The following is a 24,999-nucleotide window of genomic DNA, read 5'->3' as shown; positions in this document are numbered from 1 at the left end:
TTCTTCTTTAATTTTTTGGAATAATTTTGTTTTTGTTATTAATGAACATTTTATTTTGTCCTGTTTGAAGATGTTGAAGAAAACACAACTCACCACTGCGTATTTCTAATCTCTTCATTTTATTTGTTTTAATATTCATAAATGCAGATTTACATGTAAAAAGCTTCTCAAACAGAACTCTGACTCTCGTCAATTAAAAACTATTAACATGTCATTTTTATATAAAATCTTTATGTCTTGTGTCTCCTCTGTAAACCATCGTCACTTACATGTATTCCCATCATTGTTTGTTACACAGTACACATTTATGTGAGTAGGTTCTAAAATACTTGAACTAAAGTTCTGGAGTCGGATCTTTGTTTTAACTCTTCGTCTGTCAGCTGGATGAAACTGATGAGTAAACACAGTTAACGACAGGCTTTTACACTGAGTGACTAAAATGGACATCAGGACGACAAAACAACCGATGAATGAAATATTCATGACAGAGTCCAAATTTATATATTGATCATCTGTCAATCAAGTTAAAGGAAGAACTTGTGTTGTTTTTCATGAGAACGACAAGTGCTGCCATTACGCCTACAGCAACAACCAGCTAACATTCGGTTAACATTCGGCTAACCTTCAGCACAACCATCACAGAATGAATATTATTTCCACAGTGAGGAGCAGACCGGTCATCACAACCCCATCAGGCTCTCATGTAATGGAAACATTGTTCACTGCTCCAGTAAACAGGACGAACCTCAGCAACAGGACATAAACTGGTCCTCACAGCTCAGCTGTTAGCCAGAAAGCTAACGTTATGCTAGCAGTAATATCATGTGACAGGAAGTTTAAAAACAACACAAGCTGACAGTCATGTTACCGTCCTCAGATCAATAAGATGATCACAACAGGTGATCATCAATGTTACTGTGGCTCAGACTGAAGCAGAGAGCTGAACAGCCAATCAGATGTGAGATGATGTCAGCTGGTGTGTCACAGTGCCAACCTGACTGATCACCTGACCGATCATCTGACTGATCTCCTCGCTGATCACCTGATCGATTATCTAACTGATCACCTGATCGATTATCTGATTGATCACCTGATTGTTGGATCTGAACGAGAGACAAATGCTGACACACTGATGAACATGTTTAATGTGAATCAATATTGATCGAATAGATCAGATCAATGCATCTCTTTCTGCTTCCAGGTTGTCTCCATGGTAACAGGGGTCACTTCTTATTCATAATAAACTTTTCTAAAAATATTGATCATCTCTTTATTTTCTAATGTTACACAAAGACAACCAATCAACATGCAGAACACAGAGAACACCTGCTGACCTCTGATTGGTTCTCTGAGTGTCAAACAAACATTTTAAATAAAGCAGCGAAGAAGAAAAAACAAAGCTAAAATAAAAGGAGTAGAAGACGACACGGGTATATAAACTGGTTAATATTGATCAAAAATAAAAACATGACCTACTGATTGATCTACAGCTGATCGATTGATTTCATATTGCTGCTGCTGAGTCAGCGCTCAGACTGTCCTGTTGCTATGGTGACTGATTAATCACATTCATTGATGATGTCAGAGGTCAGGGTTCGGGTGGGCATGGCTCAGCAGGGCGGTGACCGGGTCATCGGTCGGCGGGTCGGTGATGAAGAAAGGCTCCGCCTCCAGCTCCAGCAGTGAGGGCAGGTCGGCCCCGCCCTCTCCCAAGCTGATTGGTTCAGACATCAGGAGAGGTGTGGCCGTGTACTGCACCAGCTGTTTCCCTGGACCAATCAGAGAGCAAACAAGAGTCACCATGACAACAGGGGCCACACCCACAAACAACACAATGTCACTTATTGGTTAAAGCCTCCAGGTCGTCATCTTGGTGACCATAGCTGTGTTGGGTTGGGGGGTTGCATCCTGAGAAGGGCGCGGTCTACGAAGGCCTGGCTTTCTCGACCACGAAGGTTGAATTGAGGGACATTAAATGAGATGCTGTGGTATACGGGGACTTTCCTACATATGTCACCAGTTCCCCCCCGCCTTACCCTTGCGTCTTTAAGTGCCACTCCTGTCGCCTAGCAACTTTGACAGGATTGGGGTCCCTTGTTTTTTTAATATTTGTATCGTTTGATATTCGTGTGACTTGAAACTCCATGCTGAGATTTAACTACTGAGATTTAATTTAAGTGTTTTCAGCTGTTAGTTGTCTTTTGGAAAAACAAATCTTAACGGTCATCAGTGTGCAATGAATCTTGGGAAACGGTTGGCCGTGAAGGATGCAATGGTTGGATCCTTCACGTCACAGGAAACGAAGGCCACATTGGTAGGAGCTTTTCAAAATGTGATGGCCTTGACATGCCTCTGTGACGCAGTCAATCTTCAAATGCAGCTTCAAAGGATGCAGCCCCGAACTGAGACACAGCTCATATTTGGACGAGAGGGAGGAGCTGGGGAAGACATCCTGTCTGATCCGTCTGAGAACTTGAGCTGGTTCTTCAGGGAGATCTTCAGAGCTCTGCCCTCTCTATAGATTTCACCACAGTTAGATTTCCACTAATGCTGACAACACTCGGCTGTTTGTTCCCATTGAGGCAGACGATCACTCTCACATTAATTAATCCTGTCCATCAGACGACTTCCTGCTCCTGAGTCCTGATCAAACTGATCAGCTAACATGAACTCTAAAAACTGCATTTTCTCAAAATTTACCCATCAAGAATCTTCGTTACATGTTACAATATTTTATCACTTACACAACGTAACTAAAACGATGTCTTTCCCTTGTTTCAAACTCTTCTCAAAGCTGCAGCTGGACTCTGAAGTAGAACCAGAACATTAGATAAAGTTAATTCATCATCACTCACAGCAAACTACACCCAGAGTACAGCTTTAAATCCGACCTGCAGCTTTAAATCCGACCTGCAACTTTAAATCCGACCTGCAGCTTTAAATCTATCCTGCGGCTTTAAATCCGCCCTGCAGCTTTAAATCCGCCCTGCGGCTTTAAATCCGACCTGCAGCTTTAAATCTATCCTGCGGCTTTAAATCCGCCCTGCAGCTTTAAATCCGCCCTGCGTCTTTAAATCTATCCTGCGTCTTTAAATCCGCCCTGCAGCTTTAAATCCGCCCTGCGGCTTTAAATCCGACCTGCAGCTTTAAATCTATCCTGCAGCTTTAAATCCGCCCTGCGTCTTTAAATCTATCCTGCGTCTTTAAATCCGCCCTGCAGCTTTAAATCCGCCCTGCGGCTTTAAATCCGACCTGCAGCTTTAAATCTATCCTGCGGCTTTAAATCCGCCCTGCAGCTTTAAATCCGCCCTGCGTCTTTAAATCTATCCTGCGTCTTTAAATCCGCCCTGCAGCTTTAAATCCGCCCTGCGGCTTTAAATCCGACCTGCGGCTTTAAATCTATCCTGCAGCTTTAAATCCGCCCTGCGTCTTTAAATCTATCCTGCGTCTTTAAATCCGCCCTGCAGCTTTAAATCCGCCCTGCGGCTTTAAATCCGCCCTGCGGCTTTAAATCTATCCTGCGGCTTTAAATCCGCCCTGCGGCTTTAAATCTGCCCTTCCAGCTTTAAATCTGCCCTTCCACCTTTAAATCTGCCCTTCCACCTTTAAATCCGACCTGCAGCTTTAAATCCGCCCTTCAAGCTTTAAATCCGATTTGTATGTGAGCTTATTCTAGGAAACCGCAAACCCGTGCGGTTGGGGTTACCCGTGCTGTTGGGGTTACCTGTGTGGTTGGGGTTGCTGTTTTCATCACTTCCTTTAGGAACTTCATCAGACAGCAGCTAAAACAAAAAAGTGACATCTCAGTCAGACAGGTGTGCCAACATCAACATATCCATAAATGGATGTAAAAACACTCTTAAACATGTTTGTACGATAACACTTTAAAGAAATGAATCATTTTCATTAAATTAAAACTCAAAGATGAAGTGCAGAAACAGATAAAAATCAGTGTAAGTCTGCAGATAAACTCACAGTATCCAAACTGTCGAGGTCGAAGTCTCCAGAAAGACCAGACGAGCTGAAAAACTAAACACACAGTTCACATCAGTACACACATTTACTGTCAATGAGTGTGACACACATTAATGTACACTGATATTATATGTAACATGTGTCAACATATATGACACGTGTCAATCTACATATATTATATTCTATGATACATGTTAATCTTCACAGTTTATATTATATGACACGTGTTAATCTACAGTTTATATTCTATGATACATGTTAATCTTCACAGTTTATATTATATGACACGAGTTAATCTTCACAGTTTATATTATTTGACACGAGTTAATCTTCACAGTTTATATGGCACGAGTTAATCTTCACAGTTTATATTATATGACACGAGTTAATCTTCACAGTTTATATTCTATGACACGAGTTAATCTTCACAGTTTATATTATATGACACGAGTTAATCTTCACAGTTTGTTATATTATATGACACGAGTTAATCTTCACAGTTTATATGACACGAGTTAATCTTCACAGTTTATATTATATGACACGAGTTAATCTTCACAGTTTATATTATATTATATGACACGAGTTAATCTTCACAGTTTATATGGCACGAGTTAATCTTCACAGTTTATATTATATGACACGAGTTAATCTTCACAGTTTATATGGCACGAGTTAATCTTCACAGTTTATATTATATGACACGAGTTCATCTTCACAGTTTATATTATATGACACGAGTTCATCTTCACAGTTTATATTCTGACACGAGTTAATCTTCACAGTTTATATTATATGACACGAGTTAATCTTCACAATTTATATTCTGACACGAGTTAATCTAGACAGTTTATATTCTGACACGAGTTAATCTTCACAGTTTATATTATATGACACGAGTTAATCTTCACAGTTTATATTCTGACACGAGTTAATCTTCACAGTTTATATTATATGACACGAGTTAATCTTCACAGTTTATATTCTGACATGAGTTAATCTTCACAGTTTATATGACACAAGTTAATCTTCACAGTTTATATTATATGACACGAGTTAATCTTCACAGTTTATATTCTGACACGAGTTAATCTTCACAGTTTATATTATATGACACGAGTTAATCTTCACAGTTTATATTATATGACACGAGTTAATCTTCACAGTTTATATTATATGACACGAGTTAATCTTCACAGTTTATATTCTGACACGAGTTAATCTTCACAGTTTATATGACACGAGTTAATCTTCACAGTTTATATTCTGACACGAGTTAATCTTCACAGTTTATATTATATGACACGAGTTAATCTTCACAGTTTATATTCTGACACGAGTTAATCTAGACAGTTTATATTATATGACACGAGTTAATCTTCACAGTTTATATTATATGACACGTGTTAATCTACACAGTTTATATTACATGACACGAGTTAATCTACACAGTTTATGTTCTATGACACGAGTTAATCTACACAGTTTATATTATATGATACATGTTAATCTACAGTTTATATTCTATGATACATGTTAATCTACAATTTATATTCTATGATACATGTTAATCTACACAGTTTATATTATGATACATGTTAATCTACACAGTTTATATTATGACACAAGTTAATCTACACAGTTTATATTACATGACACGAGTTAATCTTCACAGTTTATATTATATGACACGAGTTAATCTTCACAGTTTATATTCTATGACACGAGTTAATCTTCACAGTTTATATTATATGACACGAGTTAATCTTCACAGTTTGTTATATTATATGACACGAGTTAATCTTCACAGTTTATATGACACGAGTTAATCTTCACAGTTTATATTATATGACACGAGTTAATCTTCACAGTTTATATTATATTATATGACACGAGTTAATCTTCACAGTTTATATGGCACGAGTTAATCTTCACAGTTTATATTATATGACACGAGTTAATCTTCACAGTTTATATGGCACGAGTTAATCTTCACAGTTTATATTATATGACACGAGTTCATCTTCACAGTTTATATTATATGACACGAGTTCATCTTCACAGTTTATATTCTGACACGAGTTAATCTTCACAGTTTATATTATATGACACGAGTTAATCTTCACAATTTATATTCTGACACGAGTTAATCTAGACAGTTTATATTCTGACACGAGTTAATCTTCACAGTTTATATTATATGACACGAGTTAATCTTCACAGTTTATATTCTGACACGAGTTAATCTTCACAGTTTATATTATATGACACGAGTTAATCTTCACAGTTTATATTCTGACATGAGTTAATCTTCACAGTTTATATGACACAAGTTAATCTTCACAGTTTATATTATATGACACGAGTTAATCTTCACAGTTTATATTCTGACACGAGTTAATCTTCACAGTTTATATTATATGACACGAGTTAATCTTCACAGTTTATATTATATGACACGAGTTAATCTTCACAGTTTATATTATATGACACGAGTTAATCTTCACAGTTTATATTCTGACACGAGTTAATCTTCACAGTTTATATTATATGACACGAGTTAATCTTCACAGTTTATATTATATGACACGAGTTAATCTTCACAGTTTATATTATATGACACGAGTTAATCTTCACAGTTTATATTCTGACACGAGTTAATCTTCACAGTTTATATGACACGAGTTAATCTTCACAGTTTATATTCTGACACGAGTTAATCTTCACAGTTTATATTATATGACACGAGTTAATCTTCACAGTTTATATTCTGACACGAGTTAATCTAGACAGTTTATATTATATGACACGAGTTAATCTTCACAGTTTATATTATATGACACGTGTTAATCTACACAGTTTATATTACATGACACGAGTTAATCTACACAGTTTATGTTCTATGACACGAGTTAATCTACACAGTTTATATTATATGATACATGTTAATCTACAGTTTATATTCTATGATACATGTTAATCTACAATTTATATTCTATGATACATGTTAATCTACACAGTTTATATTATGATACATGTTAATCTACACAGTTTATATTATGACACAAGTTAATCTACACAGTTTATATTACATGACACGAGTTAATCTTCACAGTTTATATTATATGACACGAGTTAATCTTCACAGTTTATATTCTATGACACGAGTTAATCTTCACAGTTTATATTATATGACACGAGTTAATCTTCACAGTTTGTTATATTATATGACACGAGTTAATCTTCACAGTTTATATGACACGAGTTAATCTTCACAGTTTATATTATATGACACGAGTTAATCTTCACAGTTTATATTATATTATATGACACGAGTTAATCTTCACAGTTTATATGGCACGAGTTAATCTTCACAGTTTATATTATATGACACGAGTTAATCTTCACAGTTTATATGGCACGAGTTAATCTTCACAGTTTATATTATATGACACGAGTTCATCTTCACAGTTTATATTATATGACACGAGTTCATCTTCACAGTTTATATTCTGACACGAGTTAATCTTCACAGTTTATATTATATGACACGAGTTAATCTTCACAATTTATATTCTGACACGAGTTAATCTAGACAGTTTATATTCTGACACGAGTTAATCTTCACAGTTTATATTATATGACACGAGTTAATCTTCACAGTTTATATTCTGACACGAGTTAATCTTCACAGTTTATATTATATGACACGAGTTAATCTTCACAGTTTATATTCTGACATGAGTTAATCTTCACAGTTTATATGACACAAGTTAATCTTCACAGTTTATATTATATGACACGAGTTAATCTTCACAGTTTATATTCTGACACGAGTTAATCTTCACAGTTTATATTATATGACACGAGTTAATCTTCACAGTTTATATTATATGACACGAGTTAATCTTCACAGTTTATATTATATGACACGAGTTAATCTTCACAGTTTATATTCTGACACGAGTTAATCTTCACAGTTTATATGACACGAGTTAATCTTCACAGTTTATATTCTGACACGAGTTAATCTTCACAGTTTATATTATATGACACGAGTTAATCTTCACAGTTTATATTCTGACACGAGTTAATCTAGACAGTTTATATTATATGACACGAGTTAATCTTCACAGTTTATATTATATGACACGTGTTAATCTACACAGTTTATATTACATGACACGAGTTAATCTACACAGTTTATGTTCTATGACACGAGTTAATCTACACAGTTTATATTATATGATACATGTTAATCTACAGTTTATATTCTATGATACATGTTAATCTACAATTTATATTCTATGATACATGTTAATCTACACAGTTTATATTATGATACATGTTAATCTACACAGTTTATATTATGACACAAGTTAATCTACACAGTTTATATTACATGACACGAGTTAATCTTCACAGTTTATATTATATGACACGAGTTAATCTACAGTTTATATTCTATGATACATGTTAATCTACACAGTTTATATTATATGACACGTGTTAATCTACAGTTTATATTATATGACACGTGTTAATGTACACAGTTTATATTATATGACACGAGTTAATCTTCAGTTTATATTCTATGATACATGTTAATCTACACAGTTTATTTTATATGACACGTGTTAATCTACAGTTTATATTCTATGATGCATGTTAATCTACACAGTTTATATTATATGACGTGTTAATCTACAGTTTATATTATATGACACGAGTTAATCTACACAGTTTATATTATATGACACGAGTTAATCTTCACAGTTTATATTATATGACACGAGTTAATCTACAGTTTATATTCTATGATACATGTTAATCTACAATTTATATTCTATGATACATGTTAATCTACACAGTTTATATTATATGACACGAGTTAATCTTCACAGTTTATATTATATGACACGAGTTAATCTACAATTTATATTCTATGATACATGTTAATCTACAATTTATATTCTATGATACATGTTAATCTACACAGTTTATATTATATGACACGAGTTAATCTTCACAGTTTATATTATATGACAGGAGTTAATCTTCAGTTTATATTCTATGATACATGTTAATCTACACAGTTTATATTATATGACACAAGTTAATCTTCAGTTTATATTCTATGATACATGTTAATCTACACAGTTTATATTATATGACACGAGTTAATCTTCACAGTTTATATTATATGACACGAGTTAATCTTCACAGTTTATATTATATGACACGAGTTAATCTTCACAGTTTATATTATATGACACGAGTTAATCTTCACAGTTTATATTATATGACACGAGTTAATCTTCACAGTTTATATTCTGACACGAGTTAATCTTCACAGTTTATATGACACGAGTTAATCTTCACAGTTTATATTCTGACACGAGTTAATCTTCACAGTTTATATTATATGACACGAGTTAATCTTCACAGTTTATATTCTGACACGAGTTAATCTAGACAGTTTATATTATATGACACGAGTTAATCTTCACAGTTTATATTATATGACACGTGTTAATCTACACAGTTTATATTACATGACACGAGTTAATCTACACAGTTTATGTTCTGACACGAGTTAATCTACACAGTTTATATTATATGATACATGTTAATCTACAGTTTATATTCTATGATACATGTTAATCTACAATTTATATTCTATGATACATGTTAATCTACACAGTTTATATTATGATACATGTTAATCTACACAGTTTATATTATGACACAAGTTAATCTACACAGTTTATACTATATGACACGAGTTAATCTTCACAGTTTATATTATATGACACGAGTTAATCTACAGTTTATATTCTATGATACATGTTAATCTTCAGTTTATATTCTATGATACATGTTAATCTACACAGTTTATTTTATATGACACGTGTTAATCTACAGTTTATATTCTATGATGCATGTTAATCTACACAGTTTATATTATATGACGTGTTAATCTACAGTTTATATTCTATGATGCATGTTAATCTACACAGTTTATATTATATGACACGTGTTAATCTACAGTTTATATTATATGACACGAGTTAATCTACACAGTTTATATTATATGACACAAGTTAATCTTCACAGTTTATATTATATGACACGAGTTAATCTACAGTTTATATTCTATGATACATGTTAATCTACAATTTATATTCTATGATACATGTTAATCTACACAGTTTATATTATATGACACGAGTTAATCTTCACAGTTTATATTATATGACACGAGTTAATCTTCAGTTTATATTCTATGATACATGTTAATCTACACAGTTTATATTATATGACACGAGTTAATCTTCAGTTTATATTCTATGATACATGTTAATCTACACAGTTTATATTATATGACACGAGTTAATCTTCAGTTTATATTCTATGATACATGTTAATCTACACAGTTTATATTATATGACACGAGTTAATCTTCACAGTTTATATTATATGACACGAGTTAATCTTCAGTTTATATTCTATGATACATGTTGATCTACACAGTTTATATTAAATGACACGTGTTAATCTACAGTTTATATTCTATGATGCATGTTAATCTACACAGTTTATTTTATATGACATGTGTTAATCTACAGTTTATATTTCTAATCTACAGTTATTATCACAGAGTCAGACTGACCTCCATGAGCGGGGAGGTGTCGAAGGTGAAGCTTTGTGTGTTCAGGATGCTCTGCAGGTTTTCTAGACTGTTATCGATACTCTCCACATGATCCGACAGTTCAGACCTGAAACACACACACACACACACACACACACACACACACAAACATAATGTTCAGTCACATGATCAGTCTGCTGTTATCTTATGTTTTTATTTTTGTCATTAAATCTCCTGTTCAGACTCAAACCATCAATATGTCCGTCTCTCAGTACTGTCTGACTTCCTGTCAGGCTTTAAATTACTTGTATCTCACTCCATTTTGTTTGCTTCTTTCTCAGTGTAGTCAACACCACGTCTTCTTCCTCTTCAAAAACCAAACAAACAAAAAACCCCAAAGCTTTCAGATACGGATTGGGACATCGATTACCATGGCAACGGTGAAAGCCTCAAATCTTTAGTCATCTCTACATGTGCGGCTCATTGATGTGTTTTAATGGAGAATCATCGACTGCTGGTTTGAGTCTGAACAAACAGTCACAGAGACTTTGTCACCAGACTGATCCTTTAAAACTGACTAATATTTAAAATGTTATTCATTCACTTTTCAGGTCGTGTCGATAAGAAGTGCCGAACGTCAGGTGAGAGTCCACCTGCAGAGGGAGGGGGGCGGGGTCTGAGGGAAGCACAGGGGTTTTAATGACACACCTGACCCTTAAAGGGACTAAATCTGAGAAGAATGAATATAAAACATACTGCTGGTTCACTTAACACATTTATCACAGACAAAACAGTTGAAGGCAGCATGGTATTCTGGGTAGGATCCGTCCCTGGAGGGTCAGGGAGGTTTGGGTGAAACAAGTGGGTGAAAACATTTAACAGGTAACTCCAGTAGCTAAGTTGCAGACACCCTGACTGATGTGAGACAGGTGTTAAAGACTTACCTGTCGATGCAGGCGATGGTCTGACATTTCTGTTGAGGTTTTGCGAAGCTCGAGGCAACATTTGAGGTGGGAACAGAGGCAGGTGATTGGCTGGCTGGGGCTGATGGGAGGGGCCCGGTGGAGGCGGGACTCATCACAACAACAGGACTGGCTAGAGGGATAGGAACAAGAGACAACCGATCATCGTCAATACACACAACTGATCATCGTCAATACACACAAAGATTCAGCAAAGTCATGATAACGGTCCACAGGTCTGAGACCTCACTGAAAATCTCTGATATTGTCACATAAACCTGGAAATAATCAGTCGTAGGTTTGGTTGGAGGTGTTAGTTACCTGTCGTAGGTTTGGTTGGAGGTGTTAGTTACCTGTCGTAGGTTTGGTTGGAGGTGTTAGTTACCTGTCGTAGGTTTGGTTGGAGGTGTTAGGTACCTGTCGTAGGTTTGGTTGGAGGTTTTAGGTACCTGTCGTTGGTTTTGTTGGAGGTGTTAATTACCTGTTGTAGGTTTGGTTGGAGGTGTTAGGTACCTGTCGTAGGTTTGATGGAGGTGTTAATTACCTGTCGTGGGGTTGCAGGTGGAGGTGGTGGGGGTCAGCTGTGTCTCGTCCTGTAGAATGGAGTTGATGAAGGTGGTGGGGGAGAGGGGCGTGTCTATAGGTAAAGCCCCACCCTCCAGGACAGGACACACCTCCACTTCAGGACTGGCTGGCTCCTCTTTGACACTCACTGATTGGCTCTTTCTGCAGGTGAAACAGGCAGAGAATTGACCAATCAGAAGAGAACAAACCTTCAGTGACTACCTGAACACCATGACGTTGGCCATATTGGATTCTTTGGACGTCTTCATATTGTGATCAATAGATTGTGATCAATAGATTGTGATCAATAGATTGTGATCAATGGATATGTTTATAGGACTGCGATAAAAAACCAAAAAGATAAACAAACCAAAACAAACATGGCCGACTAAATATCTTGGCCAAGGGGCGGGGCTTAGCAGGACACAGGGCAGAAATGCAGCTGTCTTACAGACGTTCAAAGTTACATCTGATGAACTGGGAACAAACTGTCACTGAGTGCTCTGTTATTGATCCACTGCAGGGTTTGATCAAAGCGTGTGATTGGTTGTTTTCTCTCATGTTTATGTTCTACTGCTCATGTTGGGGCCTTTGACTCTCAACTCAACCTTTAGAGTTACTGACTGTACAGGAAATTATGTCATTGGTTCTTACCCTGTGTCCGTCCAATCACTGACTACATCCTCCGCTATGGGCGTGGCCACCTCTGTGATGTCAGAGATGATTGGTCCAGAGGTCACAGGGGAGTCACCTGAGAAGAGACTGGCTGCAGCCTGAAAACACAAACAGAGATAAAGTGCAGTCAAAACTGACCTCTTGTCTGATTCTATAGGAAACTACTGAACAGGTAATCAAGATCCAATCAGATCATCAACAGATCGATACAATCAATCATTTTGAGACTGGTTGTGACATCATAAAAAAATACAGCTTGAAACTGTCAGATTGTGATGTGATGTTGTGACACAAACAGTGACATTAATGTGACAGGTGAGTCAGGTTACCTGCATGTGCTCCAGTGAGAACGGACGACTATATTTAGGCATAGAGTGGGCGGAGCTAGAGTCATTCAGCATCAGAGGACTGAGGACAGAGGAAATATATTTATACTACACAGTACATATATTCACATGACACAGTAATTATATTCACAAGACACAGTAAAGATATTTATACTACACAGTAATTATAGTCACATGACACAGTAAATATATTTATACTACACAGTAAAGATATTTATACTACACAGTAAATATATTCACATGACACAGTAAATATATCTATACTACACAGTAAAGATATTTATACTACACAGTAAATATATTCACATGACACAGTAAATATATCTATACTACACAGTAAATATATTCACATGACACAGTAAATACATTCACATGAAACAGTAAATATATTCATAGGACACAGTAAAGATATTTATACTACACAGTAAATATATTTACATGACACAGTACATATATTCACATGACAGTAAAAATATTCATATGACACAGTAAAGATATTTATACTACAAAGTAAAGATATTTATACTACACAGTAAATATATTCACATGACACAGTAAATATATTTATATTAGACTCAGACTTTAAACCTTAAAGTCCTCTGAGAGCCAGTTAGTAATACAGTACATAACATGACCTAAGATAACTGATAACTGTGTACTGTACAATTCATTGTGTAGTATGTGTAGTATATTGTGCAGTATGTGTAGTATATTGTGCAGTATGTGTAGTATATTGTGCAGTATGTGTAGCATATTGTGCAGTACGTGTAGTATATTGTGCAGTACGTGTAGTATATTGTGTAGTAAACTTACATCTTCCTCTTGACTCCCAGGATCCTGTTGGTCTGGACGAGAGACACCAGGAACTGGATCAACTGCGGGGGGGGGGGGGGGGGGGGGGTACAGAAAGTTGTGAGTCAGATGTTCTTTGTAGCATGTTAACTTCTTCTGACTGGTTCTGAGTGATAACAGCTGGTGACTTTCCTGGGCCCATTTCAATAGGACCTGTCTGACACAGACATTAGACTCAGACACACTCACTACAATGGGAAAGTCTAAGGAGCTCAGTATTGATCTGAAAGAGCTCATTATAAATCTGAACAAGTCAGGAAAGTCACTTGAACAACATCAACTGAACAAACAGCTGTTTGTAAGTATAAAGTTCACAGCACAGTTGTATTGTTTTATGTTTTGTTTTTATTATTCTGCTTTTTAACCTGCAAAGTGTCTTTGTGTACCCTGAAAAGCATTATATAAAATAAATGTATAATTATTATTATTTTTATTATTATTGTGTCACCGCCACGATCAAACTATCACCTGCTGCTGAGAGAAAACTGGTCTGATGGTCAAGAATCAACCAAAAACCACCAAAAAGCAAGTCTGCAAGCTGCTGGAAGACAGAGTCCACAGTCAGGTGTGTTTTACATCAACATGAGCTGAGAGGCTGCTGCGTTGAGAGAAGCTCTTGATCCAGACGCAGAACCTTAAAGCTCCACTGAAGTTTGCTGCTGATCACACGGACGAAGAAAAAACCTTCTGGAGGGAAACTCTGTGGTCACATGAAACAGAAACTGAGTTGTTTGACCACAATGAGCAGCAATATGTTTGGAGGAGAGAAGGTGAGGCCTTTAACCCCAAGAACACCAAACCAACTGTCCAGCATGGTGCTGGTAGAGTTCTGCTGTGGGGCGGTTCTGCTGCCAGTGGATCTGCTGCTCTACAGAAAGTAAATGGAATAATGAAGAAGGAGGATTATCTCCAAATTCTTCAGGAAAACCTAAAATCATCAGCAGAAGATTGGCTCTTGGGTGCAGTTGGATGATCCAACAGGACAATGATCCAAACACACATCAGAGGTGGTAAGGAAACGGATCAACCAGGACAGAACTGAGGTTTTGAACGGACTTCCCAAAGTCCAGACTTGAACCTCATCGAGAACATGTGGACTGTGCTGAAGAAACAAGTCTGTGCCAGGAAGACAACAGATTTAGTTGAACTTCACCGATTCTGTCAAGAGGAGCGTTAAAGCGTGATTGTGACTGTGATTGTGACTGTGATTGTGACTGTGATTGTGACTGTGATTGTGTTGTGACTGTGATTGTGATTGTGTTGTGACTATGATTGTGATGTGATTATGTTGTGACTGTGATTGTGTTGTGACTGTGATTGTGATTGTGTTGTGACTGTGATGTGACTGTGACTGTGACTGTGATTGTGTTGTGACTGTGAGTGTGTTGTGACTGTGATTGTGTTGTGATTGTGTTGTGATTTTGTTGTGACTGTGATTGTGTTGTGATTAAGGGTGTCACGATTTTGATTTTAAATCGAAATCAACCGAAATTAAGTCACAATCTCGAACTTCGAATTAAAAAATGGGATCGTCGATGCTGCCACGCCCCCATGTCACGTCTGGTCGGCTTGCCAAGGGGAAAAAAACACATACGTGTTGAAGTGCTGCGAGTCAACCTCCTCTAACTTAGCTACTAGCTAAGCCAGTAGCTATTAGCTACAGCCAGTCAAACGATAGCATGGTGTTACACCATTCCTGTTCAGCTCCCGGACCGTGGTCAAAAGAGAAACTAGATGGCAGGTTATTTTGTTTAAGTTTCCAATTGACTGAAGATATAAGTTATTGTTACATTATGTTGTTAATAAATGTTTTAAATTTAACAATGTAGTGTGGTACATTGCGAACAAAGGTCAGATATTATATTGCATAAAAGTCTAGTCTAAAAATGGCATAGCAACCTGTGCTTTAAAAAAAATAAATGTAAAAGTCGAGAATCGAATTGAACCGTGACCTTAGAATCAAAAGTTGAATCGAATCGAGGATTTGGAGAATCGTGACACCCCTAGTTGTGATTGTGACTGTGATTGTGATTGTGACTAGGGGTGCAGAAAATAATCGATTCAAAGATGCATCGAGATGCTTAATGGGACGATTCTGAATCGATGCAGTAACGTCACAGAATCGATTTTTAAATTCAAAATAAAACATGGGCAGTTGTTGCATTTGGACAATAAAGTTGTAAAGTTCAAGTTGCATTGTGGGTGAAGGACGGACACGCGCGCAAGCATAGTAAACCCAACATCTAACATGGTGGAGGAAAGTAGTAGCGGTAGCCGATGCACTATAAAAAAATCCACACAACTTAAAAGCGGATATCTGGGAACATTTCAGATTTTATGAAGTTCCTGGGATGCAACGACAACTGGACAAGACCCATGCTATTTGTAAAACTTGCCACACTAAAATCAAATACTTCGGTAACACCACTAATATGAGGAACCACATTAGCCGATGGCACTCTGAGCTAATGTTAGCCTCTGGTCACAACGGAAAGAAAACTACTGACCCAGCCCAGCCAAAGATCGACGAGTCCGTGAGAAGAACTCCGGGTTTCGCCAGCTGGTTAAGACCCTGGAACCATGGTACAAGATCCCATCTCGGCAAACAATTGCGGACATGGTTGTGCCGGTGTTGTACAGAGAAACAAAAGCCCAGGTGATGAATTCAATGAGGGAAGCTTGCCGAGTAGCAGTCACATGCGATTCATGGACTTCTGTGGTGACCGAGTCCTATCTAACAGTAACGGCACATTACCTTAATGACGACTGGGACATTGTGTCACATGTGCTGCAAACCAGAGCCGTTTTCGAAAGCCACACTGGTTTTCATCTAGCTGAGCTTCTATCTGATGTAGTGAAGGAGTGGCAGCTAACAGAGAAAGCTGTTGTGCTAGTGACGGACAATGCATCAAATATGATTGTGGCTGCGTAAGTTGGAAATTTCCCCCATGTGAGGTGCTTTGCCCACACTCTGAACTTGGCATCCCAGGCTTGGCCTATAATTATATTATTGTTATTATTGTAATTGTGTTGTGACTGTGATTGTGATTGTAATTGTGTTGTGACTGTGATTGTGATTGTGTTGTGACTGTGATCGTGACTGTGATTGTGATTACAACTTAATTTGTTTACATCTGAACTTTAAAGCAGCTTTCTAAATAAAGAGTTCATATTTATCTGACTGTTTGTGTTAATTGATGAAAAAGCCATGTGTGGTAATATAGAAAATTGAGGATGTAATGTATCGAGATACATCAAGATGCATCGTATAATCGAATTGAATCGCATCGTAGACTGGTGAATCATAATCGAATCGAATCGTGGGGGCAGTGAAGATGCACACCTCTAATTATGACTGTGATTGTGTTGTGACTGTGATTGTGTTGTGACTGTGACTCTGATTGTGTTGTGACTGTGATTGTGACTGTGATTGTGTTGTGACTGTGATTGTGTTGTGACTGTGACTGCGACTGTGATTGTGTTGTGACTGTGACTGTGATTGTGACTGTGACTGTGATTGTGTTGTGGCTGTGACTGTGTTGTGACTGTGTTGTGACTGTGATTGCGACTGTGATTGTGTTGTGACTGTGACTGTGATTGTGTTGTGACTGTGATTGTGTTGTGACTGCGATTGTGTTGTGACTGCGATTGTGTTGTGACTGTGACTGACTGTGATTGTGTTGTGATTGTGACTGTAACTGTGATTGTTTTGTGACTGACTGTGATTGTGTTGTGACTGTGATTGTGTTGTGACTGTGACTGTTTGTGTTGTGACTGTGACTGTAACTGTGATTGTGTTGTGACTGTTTGTGTTGTGACTGTGATTGTGTTGTGACTGTAACTGTGATTGTGATTGTGTGGTGACTGTGATTGTGTTGTGACTGTGACTGTGTTGTGACTGTAACTGTAACTGAACTGAGCTGTAACTGAAGACTGTACCTAAGTACTGATGTACTGATGTGTTGATATAGTGGTGTATTGATTTCATGTTGTATTGATTCCTCCATGTATTGATGTATTGATTACCTTGTTGACAACCTTCTGCTGCTGGGTGTGTTTCTGTCGCAGACTGGCCACTTCTCTCCACAGGGCCTCGTTCTCACTGAAACACACAGGATCAGGTTTCTTAATGAGCTGCTTGTCTGCTGGACCAGCTGCGGGCTCAGGCCTGCTTCTGCTTCTACTTCTACTTCTGGTTCTGGGTCTGGTTCTGGTCTAGGATCAAGCCTTCTTACTGTCTCATGGTGATGATCCTGGAGTCGATGGTCTCCTGTTTGCCCTTCATCAGCTGGACGTCGGTCAGGATCTTGTTCACTTCCTCTGCAGACATCTTCACTTCCTCCTGACGCACAGACGACACCTGGACCAATCACAGCAGAGAGAAATGGCATTACCATGGAGACTAGGACAGATTGACAGGTGTACAAGTGTGCTGCAGGTTTAAAGTTATGTGCACTGGTATGTCCAGGTGTGTCAACACATACATTGGTGACTTTGCGTTTGATATTCTCCAGCAGGTGTTCTTGTCCTCTGATGAAGAACGGATGTTGGAACTCGGTGTCGTCTCTCTCCGGTTTCACCAAACCACCCTGCTCGATGTGAACCACCTTACGGAAACCATCTAAGGACATAAATATGAACAAATCATCAACAGGAGAAAAAAATGAAACCTGTTTGCTCTGATGTCAGCTGTGATGTCAGCTGTGATGTCAGTTGTGATGCAGAAAGCACACCTGCTGCTGCTTCAAACAGGAGAGAAGAGGCTGGGCGAGATGGTGGCCAGTGCACTCACTTGGCTTTGAGCTCTGAGAAGTTTTGGGCACCAACTGCCATTTAACTGAGGAAGAGACGACGAGATGGGACGGCAAAGAACCGGTATTTGAAAAAAATGATACGGTAAAGAAACTAGTCAAACAATATCGCTGTTTTAGAGAGAAATACGAACTTTGATAAGAGAAACCAAATAAAACCAACTAACTTGCTATAAGCTAACTAGCTACACATTACCCGAACGTCAACATGTCAAAGCAAGATGACAGAAAGGAGAATATTCTGATGGATTTGGAATAAGGATTGGCACTTTCTTTGTACTCACCTTTACCTAAAACCCCCCACTCAAGCCCTTCCCCACCAAAAAAATGTGTTCAAACCATGAGGATAAAGTGTCCAATGTGGAATCTTGAACACTAAGACTACACACTAACAGATTCACTGCCCACGAGCACAAGATAAGTAAGAACACTGCAGATATTGTGGCTATCAAAGAAAATGTCGAAGGGATAGAACATCTGACAAAGACAACGACTGATAAAGTGCATGCAGTAAATCGGCCGCTCATGGAGCAAGATATGAAGATTGAAGAAGCTACAGCTGAAACTTTTCAACCTCCTCTTTCAAATCTTCAGGCAAATTGCTCCAGATGAGAAAAACAAGTTGGGTTTCTCATCGACACAGTACATCGGGTCAGATGCCCCAGGGAAGACAGGAGCCCTCGTCCAGTGACAATCCAATTTACCGCGCAGACCTTCATGCAGAAAGTATAGAAAGCTTCAGTGAATGCAGAGGTAATGAAAGAGACTCGCGGCAGATCTGACATACTGGGAGTCGGACGAATATATTGTCTATCAGCAATAGGCTCAACCAATTGCCAGTTGGTTTGTTGGAGCTGATATTTTTGTCTCTTTTTGACATTTTATTTTGCTAAGTTAACGGTGCACCTCCTTGAAAATTTCACTCAATAACTAAAAAGAAAATGTGATGTGCAGCATTTCGTATCATTTTTTCCCGGCACAAATCCACTTCAGGGATGAAGTGCTTGTCTGGTGAGAGCCGAGCGTCTCTCGGTGTAAGCGTAGCGTACTCAGCAGGATGGTGTATTCACAAATGCTCGTGCAGATTGGTGGTGTTAGAGTCCTTTGCCGGTACCATACGCTGCTTCAGTTAGGTCCTTTGGCTTGTCACAGAGGCAGAATCAAATAACGACACTGTTTAACTGGACGTATGCAGCCTGGGACTCTGTTTTTCTATTTCTCGTTCTACTAATGAAGAGACTATTGTTGGACTCACAAAAGGTTGGTCAATAAATTTCTCTGGTTTAATCTCTGTTAAACTGGTTAATCTCTGTTAGACTGGTTAATCACTGTTAGACTGGTTAATCACTGTTAGACTGGTTAATCTCTGTTAGACTGGTTTAATCTGTTAGACTGGTTAATCTCTGTTAGACTGGTTTAATCTGTTAGACTGGTTTAATCTGTTAGACTGGTTAATCTGTTAGACTGGTTAATCTGTTAGACTGGTGGTTTAATCTCTGTTAGACTGGTGGTTTAATCTCTGTTAGACTGGTTTAATCTGTTAGACTGGTTTAATCTGTTAGACTGGTTAATCTCTGTTAGACTGGTTAATCTGTTAGACTGGTTAATCTGTTAGACTGGTTTAATCTGTTAGACTGGTGGTTTAATCTCTGTTAGACTGGTGGTTTAATCTCTGTTAGACTGGTTTATCTCTGTTAGACTGGTTAATAAGTTTGGTCCCATGTACTGGTCACTATGTAACCCAGTTACGCAAAATGGTGAAAAAAACTTGAGTTTGTTTTTTGCACTCGAAAAACGTTTCATCATTCAAAATAAACAAGAACCTTCACACCAACAAGCTCTCCTTGATGTTACTCCCATAACTTCCCACACAAAACCATTATTTGGAATAATGAAGACATCACAGTGAGGAGAGCAGAAGTGATATAGAGGATATCATAATAGAGGAATGATTTATGTAAATGATCTCCCCATTGCAGGTAAAGAGTTTCATTTTGTAACTCAAGCTGTTCATGAAAACTCATCTGCAGTTTCAACAGGCACTTAGAGTTGAACCCTTCTGATGATAAATGACATTTGATATTATGGACCAAAACGCAGCTACAAGCATTAACATAATGCACTTTATGAGAGGAGCATCTTTACAGACTGTAGCTGGCAGAGGTCCTGGTTACTGACATGTAAGTGTTGTACTACTAATAAGATTTTTACACAATATATATCCAACAAATCTATGTTTCTCACTCTAACAAATGCAGCTTTTATAATGATGAGCAGAATCTTTAACTCTTCTATTTTACTCTTGTTTGAACTCCATCACTTTCTGGGCTCGACTGGAAAATTATATATTGTGTGAAATTAATGAGGATATTAATTGAGCATAAACATGTCATTTTGTACTCTGAATACAAACATGATATTGACTTGATTGTGAACGTATTAATTATGTAAAGTTAATTTCACATACACAAATGTAAAATTACCTAAATTTCCCCAAACTTTACAGGTTTCCTGCAAATTTAAAGAATATATTAAAACTAAAAAAGAACAAAACCATTCAGCTGTTTTCTACTTTTATATCTTCACATAAAGATTCAATCTGCAGGGTTAACCCATTATTGATTATCATGTTTATGATCCATTATATGAAGCATGTGTCTCGTGTTTGTTATTCAATTAGTTTCAATAAAGTTTATTTAAAAAACAGGAGAAAAGTAGCGCAGTGCATTTTGGGTGTTGTAGGTTTACACCTGTTGAACTAAAGAGGACACCACAGCTTTTTGTCTCTGGTGTCTCTGCTCATGTAACACGTCTCACACTGTCTCTCTGCTCATGTAACACATGTCTCACACTGTCTGTCTCACTGCTCATGTAACACGTCTCACACTGTCTGTCTCACTGCTCATGTAACACGTCTCACACTGTCTCTCTACTCATGTAACACGTCTCACATTGTCTCTCTGCTCATGTAACACGTCTCACACTGTCTCTCTGCTCATGTAACACGTCTCACACTGTCTGTCTCACTGCTCATGTAACACATGTCTCACACTGTCTCTCTGCTCATGTAACACGTCTCACACTGTCTCTCTACTCATGTAACACGTCTCACACTGTCTGTCTCACTGCTCATGTAACACGTCTCACACTGTCTGTCTCACTGCTCATGTAACACGTCTCACACTGTCTCTCTACTCATGTAACACGTCTCACATTGTCTCTCTGCTCATGTAACACATGTCTCACACTGTCTCTCTGCTCATGTAACACATGTCTCACACTGTCTCTCTGCTCATGTAACACGTCTCACACTGTCTGTCTCACTGCTCATGTAACACGTCTCACACTGTCTGTCTCTCTGCTCATGTAACACGTCTCACACTGTCTGTCTCTCTGCTCATGTAACACATGTCTCACACTGTCTCACTGCTCATGTAACACATGTCTAACACTGTCTGTCTCACTGCTCATGTAACACATGTCTCACACTCTGTCTCACTACTCATGTAACACATGTCTCACACTATCTGTCTCACTGCTCATGTAACATATCTCACACTGTCTCTCTGCTCATGTAACACATGTCTCACACTGTCTCTCTGCTCATGTAACACATGTCTCACACTGTCTCTCTACTCATGTAACACATGTCTCACACTGTCTGTCTCACTGCTCATGTAACACGTCTCACACTGTCTCACTGCGCATGTAACACATGTCTCACACCGTCTCTCTGCTCGTGTAACACATGTCTCACACTGTCTGTCTCACTGCTCATGTAACACGTCTCAAACTGTCTCTCTGCTCATGTAACACATGTCTCACACATCTCTCTGCTCATGTAACACGTCTCAAACTGTCTCTCTGCTCATGTAACACATGTCTCACACGTCTCTCTGCTCATGTAACACGTCTCACACTGTCTCTCTGCTCATGTAACACATGTCTCACACTGTCTCTCCGCTCATGTAACACGTCTCACTGCTCATGTAACACATGTCTCACACTGTCTGTCTCTCTGCTCATGTAACACATGTCTCACACTGTCTGTCTCTCTGCTCATGTAACACATGTCTCACACTGTCTCTCTGCTCATGTAACACATGTCTCACACTTTCTCACTGCTCATGTAACACATGTCTCACACTGTCTCACTGCTCATGTAACACATGTCTCACACTGTCTCTCTGCTCATGTAACACATGTCTCACACTGTCTCTCTGCTCATGTAACACATGTCTCACACTGTCTGTCTCTCTGCTCATGTAACACGTCTCACACTGTCTCTCTGCTCATGTAACACGTCTCACACTGTCTCTCTGCTCATGTAACACATGTCTCACACTGTGTCTCTGCTCATGTAACACATGTCTCACACTGTCTCTCTGCTCATGTAACACATGTCTCACACTGTCTGTCTCTCTGCTCATGTAACATGTCTCACACTGTCTCTCTGCTCATGTAACACATGTCTCACACTTTCTCACTGCTCATGTAACACATGTCTCACACTGTGTCTCTGCTCATGTAACACGTCTCACACTGTCTCTCTGCTCATGTAACACATGTCTCACACTATCTGTCTCACTGCTCATGTAACACATGTCTCACACTATCTGTCTCACTGCTCATGTAACACATGTCTCACACTATCTGTCTCACTGCTCATGTAACACATGTCTCACACTATCTGTCTCTCTGCTCATGTAACACGTCTCACACTGTCTCACTGCTCATGTAACACATATCTCACACTGTCTCTCTGCTCATGTAACACATGTCTCTCTGCTCATGTAACACATGTCTCACACTATCTGTCTCACTGCTCATGTAACACGTCTCACAGCTCATGTAACACATGTCTCACACTGTCTCACTGCTCCCACTGTCTGTCTGTCTTCACAGCGGGGACGTTCATCTTTCATGAATGAAGCCTGACTTATAATAAATATTAGAGTTGCTACTCACACATGTTGAGCTGTCGGATGAAACTGGCCATGTTGTTGTGTTTGAAGAACTTTGGTAGAACTTCTTTAGAGAACCGACCCTGATCGAACACATGGAAACTGGTTCCACTCTGACACACAGAACAGATAAACATCCGTCAATCAACAGGAAATCAATTTGTAAATATTTTGATAATCAATTCTTTTAAAGGACAGGTGTGTCCAGCTTCAGTGTGACTCAGCAGATCCAACCAATCAGCTGACTGATGAGAGAGAGAGGGTGTTTGTGTGTGTGTGTTCTTTCTGTGTATGTGTGTGTGTGTGTGTGTGTGTGTGTGTGTGTGTGTGTGTGTTATTTTCTCTGTGTATGTGTGTTCTTTCTGTGTGTGTGTGTGTGTGTGTGTGTGAGTCAGGTCTCACCTGTCTCACCTACCTACAGTCAGGACTCACCTGTCTGTCTGTTAATGTGTGTCTGTGTCAATAAAGTTGATTCTGATTTCTAAAATACAAAATAAACAGCTGTGAGACACACTGAGTCAGCTGTTGGTGTTGACTGACACACACCAACAGCTGACTGCTGAACACACACACCTGTTTCACTTTGAGTTGAATAAAATCAGATTATAATCTCAATTGATTATAATCTCATCTATGAGATAACGTTAAACTGCTGAAGCTAGCAGGTAACAGCTTCTAAATGAACCCATGAGTGTCTGATCAAAGTTAAATCAGGCGTTAGCTCTCTGCTCGGCTAAGCTAAACTAAGCTAAAATAACGTGTGTACCGGGCTCCAGCAGATGAGCGGGTCGGTGTCCGGGTCCTCCACCAGGGTCCACAGTTTGGTGAGGAAGGCCGGGACGTTCCCGGCGCTCAGCACCGTCCCCCCTCCGGGATACTCCATCACAGAGAAACAAATCAAACACACTCCGGATTATTCAACTAACACACAGCAGCTAATCTGAGCTAGCGATGTTAACAGTTAGCTTGCTGCTAGCACCATCCGCTCCTCAAAGATCTCCAAACTAACAGACTCAGAACGACCCAGAGCCGGACTGCGGTCTGATCCGGATAAGGCAGAGCTCGGGCCTGGTCCTGGTCTCCGTCGGTTTCAGCTGATTTATTGAACTTTATTTCTGTTCAACTCCGCAGCGGAAAATTCCAACAATCCGATAACACAAACAACTGCGTAGCTAGCTGCCTGTCGCTTCCTGATGA

General features: G+C 38.5%; 2 protein-coding genes across 3 annotated transcripts in view; one reads left to right on the top strand and one right to left on the bottom strand.

Moving 5' to 3' along the window:
• Window positions 1–24,999, top strand: part of LOC141009601 (uncharacterized) — a 205,646-nt gene that overhangs the window by 90,795 nt on the left and 89,852 nt on the right. The gene's annotated exons all lie outside the window — the stretch shown is intronic.
• On the bottom strand, window positions 101–24,999 carry hsf1 (heat shock transcription factor 1). Of its 2 annotated transcripts, XM_073481715.1 has the most exons (15): window positions 24,569–24,999; window positions 23,807–23,915; window positions 18,512–18,648; window positions 18,263–18,387; window positions 18,054–18,129; window positions 13,989–14,050; window positions 13,158–13,236; window positions 12,808–12,926; window positions 12,134–12,315; window positions 11,572–11,722; window positions 11,232–11,303; window positions 10,649–10,754; window positions 3,976–4,029; window positions 3,725–3,782; window positions 101–1,769 (listed from the first exon to the last, which is right to left on the bottom strand). In XM_073481715.1, the coding sequence occupies exons 1-15, from the start codon at window positions 24,683–24,685 to the stop codon at window positions 1,582–1,584; spliced, it is 1,635 nt and encodes a 544-aa protein (XP_073337816.1). In that variant the 5' UTR covers window positions 24,686–24,999; the 3' UTR covers window positions 101–1,581. The 2 variants fall into 2 exon arrangements, with proteins under 2 accessions (XP_073337816.1, XP_073337817.1); XM_073481716.1 differs by lacking the exon at window positions 11,232–11,303 and having other exon boundaries at window positions 24,569–24,984.

The sequence above is a fragment of the Pagrus major genome, chromosome 15, assembly GCF_040436345.1.
Source record: "Pagrus major chromosome 15, Pma_NU_1.0".
Taxonomy (NCBI): Eukaryota; Metazoa; Chordata; class Actinopteri; order Spariformes; family Sparidae; genus Pagrus; species Pagrus major.
The sequence above is the reverse complement of the archived record's forward strand: the minus strand, read 5'-3'. Positions and strand labels throughout refer to the sequence as shown.